This window comes from Pteropus vampyrus, unplaced genomic scaffold, assembly GCF_000151845.1.
Source record: "Pteropus vampyrus isolate Shadow unplaced genomic scaffold, Pvam_2.0 Scaffold276, whole genome shotgun sequence".
NCBI lineage: Eukaryota > Metazoa > Chordata > Mammalia > Chiroptera > Pteropodidae > Pteropus > Pteropus vampyrus.
The window spans coordinates 3018448-3028347 of record NW_011889057.1 but is presented as its reverse complement, the minus strand read 5'-3'; the positions used below and the strand labels follow the sequence as shown (position 1 = coordinate 3028347).

The 9900-nt window shown below is 46.7% G+C and overlaps 1 protein-coding gene across 2 annotated transcripts in view; it reads right to left on the bottom strand.

Annotated features, from left to right (window-relative positions):
• Positions 1-7487, bottom strand: part of LOC105302705 (keratin, type II cytoskeletal 2 oral) — a 13528-nt gene extending 6041 nt beyond the window's left edge. The window contains exons 1-8 of one of the 2 annotated variants that reach the window (XM_023520733.1): positions 6897-7487; positions 5555-5775; positions 4145-4205; positions 3391-3486; positions 2660-2806; positions 2425-2550; positions 1551-1771; positions 60-79 (exon numbers count right to left, since the gene is read on the bottom strand). In XM_023520733.1, the coding sequence (XP_023376501.1) occupies positions 60-79; positions 1551-1771; positions 2425-2550; positions 2660-2806; positions 3391-3486; positions 4145-4205; positions 5555-5775; positions 6897-7487 (1483 nt within the window). Of the gene's footprint in view, positions 1-59; positions 80-1546; positions 1772-2424; positions 2551-2659; positions 2825-3390; positions 3487-4144; positions 4206-5554; positions 5776-6896 lie in introns of those variants that run through there. The other variant, XM_023520734.1, reaches the window with a different exon arrangement.
• Between the last annotated feature and the right edge of the window lie 2413 nt (positions 7488-9900).

The following is a 9900-nucleotide window of genomic DNA, read 5'->3' as shown; positions in this document are numbered from 1 at the left end:
CTCTTTTTACAACCCAGGGGGAAGGTTTTCGAAGGGCTACTTACAAATGCTCACAGCACTCTGACATTCTCCAGACATTCTAAAAAAGAAAGGAGAGGTGTATTATTTCTTCAATGAGTTATTAGCTGAAGAGCTGAGGGTCTATAACTTTGGGAGCCACATTCTCCCATTTGCCTAACAAGAGGTCAAGTTCTCAGAGGAATAAAGGCTATTCCAACTCTGTTTCCTTGACCAGATCTCCCCAGAAAAGGGGGATGATGCTTCAAAAGGATGAGATGTCCAGAAGCTACCTACCACACTCCATCTCTCATCTTCTTGCCCTTAGTTCTCAAGATTATCTGTTGCAGGCAAATCCCACTTGATTAGCCCTCATCCTCACCTCTCCTCCTCTGCTGAGACGGACTTCCCACCTTAGCATGCCCTTCCCCTCCTCCTCCACCCAGCCCCGCCTTTTTTATTTCTGACTTTTCTCTTCCAGCAAGCCTTCCCCAGTGAGCCCTCCTGGGATAGTGTTAGTGGTGGTGGTGGTGATGATTGTTCAAGGTGGGTAAAATGTGAAAGGAGCTGACACGTAATACGTGATGAATTTGAAAATGTCCTGCCCACACTGCCCATCTTCCTAGGCCTCGTTCTTGTCCATGGAACAGGAATGTTCACATATCTGAGCAGACATGGAATGTGTCTGCACATCTTACCAGTGTGGGCACCACGGGTGTCAACCACTCCCTCCTCATCCCGCAACTCCCAATACACATCGCACCATCTTCATTCTCACTCCTTTTCATAGAAACTCATAAGAAATCTCTACATTTTTTTCTCACACTTGAGTTCTGCTCCCTCCATCAGATTGGGAGCTGCATAAAGACAGGAGCTATGAACATGGTCAGCATGGAGCAGCAAGTCAGCATAAAGAGCTCTCAATTCTTGACACACCTTTGGCATTTGATATCCATTCACTAACCCTTTACCTGCCGTTTGATGTTATGTTATTTTTCCAGAGTATGTATCAGTTGTCTCACTATATGGACTCAGGCTTGGGTAGGTGATTGAAGAACTGTCTATACTAAGCTGTCTAATATGATAACCGCTAGCCACATGAAGTTTTTTAAATTTATTAAAATTAAATTAAATGTAAAACTCAGTTCTTCAGTTGCACTTGCCACATTTCAAGTTCTCAAGTGGCTAATGGCTATTGTATTGGACAGCACAGATATAGTATGTTTTTGTCATCTCAGAAAATTCCAGTGAACAGTCCTATAATTTTTGTCACAACCGCAAAGCACTTTTTCTTATACATGGCACGTGGTAAGGCTCAACAGATGTACGTAATACAATATTGATGTTCACGGTAAATTGGAGTGTTGGTTTATCTCGATTGACAAAAACAATGGGACTTGAATCCTGAATGCTGTCATTCAGGAGATTCTTTACACTTTGTCTAAATTGTCCTCTTCTTATCATTTTGCCCTCTTTCTTCATTATCAAAGTTTAGTCTAAAATTATATCCAGAGAATGCTGACCCCACAGCCCCTCACCCCACGGCCCCTCACCTGCATTCCTCGCCCTCCAGCAGCTTGCGGTAGGTGGCGATCTCGATGTCCAGGGCCAGCTTGACGTTCATCAGCTCCTGGTACTCACGCAGCAGCCGGGCCAGATCATCCTTGGCCTTCTGTAGGGCAGCCTTCAAGCCTTCGAGCTTGGCATTGGCGTCCTTGAGGGCCATCTCCCCACGCTGCTCAGCTTCAGCAATGGATGCCTGAAGGTTGGCATTCTGGGGTAGGGGGAGGTAAGAAACCGATTAGCATTACAACCAGGAAATAAACAGCTGATCTTTCCAGAGAGGAGATCTCTTCTCCATCCAGCATCCCTCTCTTCCCTTTCTTAGAAATCCAATAGAGCATGCTTAGAAAAACAGAAGTTAGTTTTGCAAGTGGTTCATTCATTGTTGGTCCATTGAAATTAACGTATGTCTCATCAAGAAAAAGAACACTAATTTGCTGGTAAAGGTAGTAGTGATCTGGTAAGTGGTTCTTTTTTGTAAGACTGTTTAAAAACTCCCTTTCCTAATCACTTCATTCCAGTGATACAACGTAGCCATTAAGGTTATGTGAAATATGTGACTAATAGCTCACCCAGGGCAGATCCTACTGAGAGCTGAATGTTTAAGGCCACCCCTACCTATAGTTGCAAGATTTGCTAGGCAAACCAGAATAAGTAATCATCTCTCCACAGGGAGACTTCAAGAAGCCCAGTCTCCAGGAGGAATACCTGGGAGAACAAAGTGTCCCAGAGACCGTGCTATCCCACTTGTGACAGACACCATGAAACAACAGAGAAAGCATGAAGCGGAGACACAGCTGTCGTTTCTCCTTCTCCTTAAGGCCTGGAAGACCTCCAGGATCTCTCCATGAAGCCCAGACCCACCTGCTTCTTGATGCTCTCGATCTCAGCCCGCAGCCTCTGAATCATCCTGTTGAGCTCCATGATCTCACTCTTCGTGCTCTTCAGGTCATCCCCATGCCTGCCAGCAGTGTTCTGCAGCTCCCCAAGCTGACGGAAGAGAAACCGATCAACATTGTTTTGCGAAGAGTGGGAACATTCTTGATGAAGGGCAGCAGAACCTAAAACTAGCGTGTGAGAATAGGGTGAGGGCACCCACCTTGGTCTGGTACAGGGCCTCAGCTTCGGCCTTGCTCCTCTGGGCGATCTCCTCATACTGGGCCTTGACCTCAGCAATGATGCTGTCCAAGTCCAGGCAGCGGTTGTTGTCCATGGAGAGGACGACAGACGTGTCACTGACATGACTCTGCATCTGGGACAGCTCCTGTGGGGAACATGGATGGTCACCTTCACTATCTCCTGGCCTCAAGGAATGTTGGGAATTAATGTTGGGAATGTCCTATCAGCAGAGATACCCCAATGATGGAACTAGGAGTGAGATGGAAAAATAAGCTTCCATTTCAGGACTGGCTGCAGTCTAAAAGATGCCGGACAACAAAGCTAAAGGAAAAAGGAAATACACAAATATAATCAGGTGTCAGCCTGAAAGTATCAGCCGGTGAGCATCCTGTGTGGGTTTCCATGGGACTGCAGCAGGGCGGAGTACTCTAAAGGAGTAGCCATGACACCAGTACAGGAGCAGGAGGGAAGGTGTAGAGCATAATGGGAAAGTAAAGAGGATAGAGAGGGACCCTGGCCCTGTGGACCAGGTCTGTGCAGGCTGGGGGAGCTAAATTAGATTTCCTGGGTGGGGTGGAGCTGAGCTCTGAGGCCCGTCACTGCTCTTGTGAGTGTTCTGCCACTTGACTGTCCCCTAAAGTTGCACTTGAGAAGCATGTTTGGGGAGATGCAGACAGGAAGGCTCTGGAGCTTGACAAACAAAGGAATCACCATCTCATAAAGGGTCCTCAGGAAGTTGAGTTCATCGGTCAGGGTGTCCACCTTGGCCTGCAGCTCTACCTTGTTCATGTAGGCTGCATCCACGTCCTGGGGGGACAAGGGAGGAGGCAGTCAGAAACCCAAAAGAATGACTCTCTGCTCCCCTGCCACCCACACCTCTTTCTTAAATCTTCATCTCTCCTCTTTGACCCTCCTTCTAATTGTGACTTCTCACCCTCCCTTTTAAAAGAAAGGAAAAGTGTTTTTCTTTCTGTTAATCGCTTTGACCAATCAAATCTCAATGCTGTAATAAACTATAAAACATAGTAGCCAGACATGGAATAAGGATAGAAAAAGCACATTTACCTAATACATGATTTTAGTTATATAGTACCAAAAATCCAACCTCCTAAATAGAAATGAAGGTATTCTTCTCACTGCTTCATCTTTATGATAACTAATTGAAACAAGTTACAAGTATTTATGAACTGTTATTATTAATAACATCCAGGTTCGTCTGTAGGCTGAAAACCCTGATCAATGCTTTACAAAAAGTTTTTCATTGTTAATTGACATTACTAATCAGTTCATCAGTCACCTTGTAAGATGTCATCCCTACCAGCAATGTACTTACTCAGAGCAGCTGTCCTCATCAAACACCTCATTTCCCTGTATGCAGCATAGGGTCACTGTGCCCAGAGCTGACTCTGCTCTCTCCATGGCGGCAGTGCCCAGAACCTTGACCTGCCTGTCCCAGCTCACTTACCTTCTTGAGTCCCACGAACTCATTCTCCGCCGCAGTGCGTTTGTTGATCTCATCTTCATACCTGAGACAGAAAGAGGCACACATTTAGACAGTGACATTTCAGAAGTAAAAAAAAAAAAGAGAGATTCTCAAGGACTTATACAGAATGTCCCCTCCTCGCTCAGAGACAGGACCTGGGCTCAGAAGTTCCTCACACTCAGTTTAATGCCATCTTGAAATTCTTAATAATTTTTAACAAGGGTCATGCATTTTCACTTTGCACTGAACCCCAAAAAGTATACAGCCAGTTCTGCCTAGAGGCCTTTCAGAGGTCAGGCCACTTCCTCACTCTTCTCCCTCTAAGTCTCGATGGCAGGCTGAGGTATGGGCAGTCAGGGTTTGGGGAGACTCCAAGGAGCCAGACCACTAGCCCGGCTGACAGACCTCACAAAGCACACTGTGCAGATGAGAGGCCCAGACAGATATTTGCTCAGAGCCACTGTTTCTGTTTCTCTTTTCATTAATTAGAGTTGCTTTTGTAGAAATTTGGCGTAAGAGTGAACTCATGTCTTCTGAAGGCATCAAGGTTATGAGCTTTGTGCCTGTGAATGACTAAAATCTCCCACCAAGAGTTTAGATTTCAAGAAGGTCGAAGACCAGAATGATTCCGGGAGAAAAGAGGTTTTAGGCAATGGGAATATGAGTTGCCACTGGATTCCCAGAGCCTAGCAAGGAGCCTGCTACCTATGCGTGCCCACAAGATTTGTGCAGTTGAATTGGAATGGGGCCTCTCCAGAGCATGTGTGCCCAGCCCCGGTGGGTCCTGACCTTTGAGGATATCTGGAGCTCCCTCCCACATTGAGAGGCCCTGTTTACCTCTCACAGACCTCAGACGGTGTCCACTACAGCCCCAAACATGCAGGAGGTTGACAAAAGCTGCAGAAATGGGATTGGACTGGGCACACACAGAGTGCTGTACAAAGTGGGGCCTGGACAATCTGTCTGGAATCCCCAGGAGATCTTGGGCACTCAGAGTCCTAGTTGCTGCCCTATACCCACTGATTCAAAAATGAATAGGACTGGAGCACAGGAATGTGCATTTTTGACAAACTTCAAAGGGAATTCTAATGTATAGTAAAGTGTAGAGGTCTCTCCATCCTAAAAGGCTTCAAACTCTGGGAGGCCTTCTTGTTCGTCTGGGCTGATGTAGGAGGGAGCCTACTTGGAGACTGAAAAATACATCTTAATCAGCCACCTAGAAGTCTCAGTCCCCACCTTCTCCCAGCCTTCTGCTTGCTCATGCTTCCCTAGATAAATCTATCCAAGAGTATTGACTGAAGGTGTAGTTGGGAACAGTTAAAATCTCAAATTGGGGCCACTCCTCCCTGCTAATCCCCCAGGAAGTAAAAACTCCTCGGTCAGAGCCCTCACTTCTTTTTGAAGTCTTCTACCAGGCTTTGCATGTTCTTCAGCTCTCCTTCCAGGTTCCCTCTCTCCCCGACAGCCGAATCCAGCTGCCTGCGTAGGAAGCTGATGTAGGATTCAAAGAAAGGCTCCAGGTTGTTGGGGCCCGAGCCAGAGCCCGTGGTCTGCTGCTGGAGCAGATTCCACTTGGTTTCCAGGACCTTGTTCTGCTGTTCCAGGAACCGCACCTGGCCAGGAAAGGAAGAAAAGGGGGTCAGCCTCTTGAATTGGGCAGGTGGGGCCACCCATCCCAAAGCGTAGAAATGTGAGACATGAACCCAGTTTTTCAAACTGCAATAACCTCTGGGGGTTTCGTTGTTGTTGTTTTGTTTGTTTGCTTTTTGGAATTTTGGAAGTTTGAGGATTTAGAAAAGGGAGAGCTAGAATATATTAAGTGCTTAGTCTATATCAATTTTTGCATATTCTGTCATTTAATCCTCACGACCACCTGTAAAGGAGGTGTTATTATCTGTATTTTGTAGATAAACTGAGGCTCAAAGAGCTTAATTAAGTGCCCAAAGTGATGTGGCTACTAAGTGACAAAGCTAAGAGTCAAACCACGCACTACCCTAGTCTATTGGGATCTTTCAGAATAAAACTAAAGGAGGGCAGCATAACTAAAGTTGTTTATCATTGTTTTTTAAGTGAAAACTTGTTCACCTCTGTACAGGCAGTAAAAACAGTCAACGAGATCTAACTTTCGCAATGTTGTTTCAAATTTTCCTTAGCTGTTTCCCCTCTCAGTTACTTGGCTTACAGCTGACTGAGGCTTAACTTGCCATCCCAGGCTCACATTCCAAACCCAGCACACCCTCTCCTGTCCCAGCATGGACCACTCGATTTGATAGCGGCTGAAGCACAGCACCATTCGGAAGGTTAAGTCAGTTGCTACTCATCATTGAGAGGCAGTCCCAAGATGTCTACTAGTGCAAGTTTGTTTACCAGCTAGTTTAGATTATCAAGCAATTGCTTTTCAAGAGCAAATAAACATTAGCTGAAACAATGTTACGACTAATGCCCTATTCTCAAAAAGAGCTAAGAGCATGTTTGGACCCTCGCCTCATTTTCTGACCTCCCATCCCTAGAAGGAAATCTGAACCCAGAATCATTTCCCCATTTCACAGCTGGAAAAACAGGGCCCAAAGACCAAGAGAGGCATGCTCACTATCCTGTAGGAGCCAAGGCAGAACCAGAACAAGAAGCCACACCCCTGTCTCTAAGCCTGGCAGATCACACTGGCATCTTTCTATACCAACCCCCCGAGTGGCCCAAACCCCCCGCAACACCTCTGGGCTTTGTTTGTCCTCACCTTGTCGATAAAGGAGGCGAACTTGTTGTTGAGGGTCTTGATCTGCTCCCGCTCCTGGGCCTTGACCTGCCCAATCTGGGGGTCGATCTCCACATTGAGGGGCTGCAGGAGGCTCTGGTTGACAGTCACTTCCTGGATTCCCCCAGGGAAGCCACCAGACCCAAAGCCTCCAGGCCCACCAAAGCCACCTGGCCCTCCAAAGCCACCAACTCCACCAAAGCCACCAACTCCTCCAAAGCCACCAGCCCCTCCAAAGCCACCTCCTATTCCTCTGCCACCACCAAAGCCACCACCAAAGCCACCTCCATAGCCACCTCCATAGCCACTCTCACAGCTGCTACGCCCTCCCCCAAAACCACCAGCCCGGGAGCCACCAGCCACACTGATGGAGATGCTCTTGTTGCCACCCAGATTATAGAGACTGAGACTGCCAAAGCCACCTGCTCCGCTCCGGATCCCACAGGCCCCTCCACCTGCTCCCCCAGAGCGGGCCACACAGCTCATCCTGCTGCTGCCGGAGATGACAGCGGAGCGGCCAGAGAAGCCCTGGCTCCCGCCACTGAAGGACTTCTTGCAGACTTGTCTGTTCATGGTGAAAGAGCTTGGGATTGAGCTAGCAAATCACTTAGCAAGAGCTGAGAAGGATGAAGGCAGAGGATGAGGACAACAGAGGAGACTGGCCTTTATATACCAAGGAGTTTAGCTTGGCAGAAGGAGAGGCCAGCAATTAGCTGAGAGTCATCTTGGGTTTGGTTTGCCTCCCAGGCAATAAGTTATTTCTATGTTCCCAACACACCTCAGAAATAATCCTCTGGACCAAAATGACTTTGCTTTCTTAGCTTAATCACCCAAACTTGCCTTAGTTGACAAAAGACTGGAGCTCTCCTCCCTCCCTTTGTATGATTTCCTCAAGGGTCTTAGGGAACTCAAACAGCACCTGATCCAGCAGGATGACTGGGTTTTAACATCAGGGAATTAGGAGCCACTGATCTCCATGACACAGGGGTGAGGACCAGACAACCTTTTCCAGGTGGGCTGGGTCATTTCCTGCAGTGCCAGAGTGCCAAGGCCCAGTGACTTGTCATCTATGCCCATCTCTTCAGAGAAATATCCAGAGGAGGATTTGGGGTTGGATGAGGGGAGATGAGAGGTACACTGTCCCCACAGGGTGCACTCGGGCACCACCTCAGCCAAAGACATCCATGTAAGCCAGCCTGCCATTTGAGCTGAAAAATGCTGCCCATGGGAAACAAAATTGAAGATAAAGTGTCTGACCTATGGGAAAAGTGAGGGTCATACATGAAGCAAGCAAATATGAGGCTTGAGAAGAAGAAGTGGACGTGGGCAAAGAGGAATCTCTGACCAAGCCCCTCCACCACCATCCTAGACCAACAGCAGGGGATTTATGGATCCAAAAGCAACAGTGGACAGAATGTAGGCATCCTCCAGTTGGCTGATGAAGTCAGTTCAGAGAGCCCTTTCATGTTAGGAGGAGAGTGTGTGCTGTATCAGATCTGGCAGCCTTAGGATCTCCTATCTCCTTCACCGTCTGGTCTGAGTTAAAGACCCCTCTCTGTTTTCCCACCATATCCTGTACTTTTCCCACGATGGCCATGACATAACGTATACGTCTGTGTTTTTGTCAGTATCCCTCTAGGCCCTGAGCTCTTTGAAGGAAGGGTTTGAATCCTACTCATTCTGAATCTCCAGCTTCTTGCATAGGGTCAGCACAACACAAACATGTGTTAACTTGGCTGATGACCAGTGGCTAAGTATATGAATATCTAGACTCAGGTCCCACCCCAGTCTTATGGAATGAAAATCTTCAGAGGAAAGGTTTGAGAATCTACATTTTTAACAAGCCCTCCATGTAATTCTTAAGATCGGGGAAGTTTGGGAAGCCCTAGTCTAGTATAGACTAAAGGCATCTCAGCTGGGGTGAGGAGTGGGGAGATGAAGGACCCTTGGTGATGAAGTGGGTACACTGATGTGTTACTTCTCTAACATCCAACACCTCAACTGTCTTAAACCCCACGCCAACCCACCTCCACACCCAACCACAGGGCAAGAGACATTTTTCAAATTGTTATCTACATATGGGATTTCACGAGATATGACAGAAGTAGGAGAAAGTGATTCTAGACTCCCTCCAGAAATAGGTGGTTGGTATATCTCCAGAATTCCTGTCAAATTAGCAGCAAGCACTCTGTCTTCCTGGGATGGTTTCCAGACAAGGCAGTCTGGGGCAGAGGATTGGTCTAAAAGACCCCGGAGAACCTCGAATTGAGCAATTTTAAGTGCTCTGCAGCTAATTTTCAGTTCTTTACTCTAGTTTGTCTAGAGCCAGACTACCTGGTTAGAATCCCAGCTCCACCACTCACTAGTTCTTTGATCTTGGACAAGTTATTTATCTTCCATGTGTCTTGATTTCTTCAACTATAAAATGAGGATGATAATAGCAGGTACTTCACAGCGTTGTTGTGAGTATTAAACAAGTTAAATAAATATAAAATGCTCATTACGATGTTTGACACATAGTAAGCACTGCCCATTGAGCAATTGCTAGTACTCTATTTCAGGACATGGAGGAAGGGAATCGCTTATGTTTTGCCTTGGCTGTTCTCAAGAAAACTTTACACCCCTGAGAAACCAAAAAAAAAATGCTAGCGGAAGGAAGCTGAGTGTGAGTGGAGAGTAAGAAAATCAAGCTGAGAGAGTAAAGAGTGAGATCTCTGCTGGGATGGATTTGGGCTGGGCAACCTTGGAATGTGATTTAATACATAAGTCTGTGTTCTGATCTGTCAAATCCCTTCCTACCTCGTTGGTTTGTGGTGAGCCTCACAGGATATAATATAAGTGAAAGTCCTTTGAAAATTACAAAATGCCACACAAAAGTAAGGTAATTGTGGTCTAACAGAAAGCTTGTCATCGTGGACTTCAGAAGACCTGGTTTCAAATCCTCATCTACCTCTCGCTGTGTAGCGATCTTGGACAAGGTACTTGA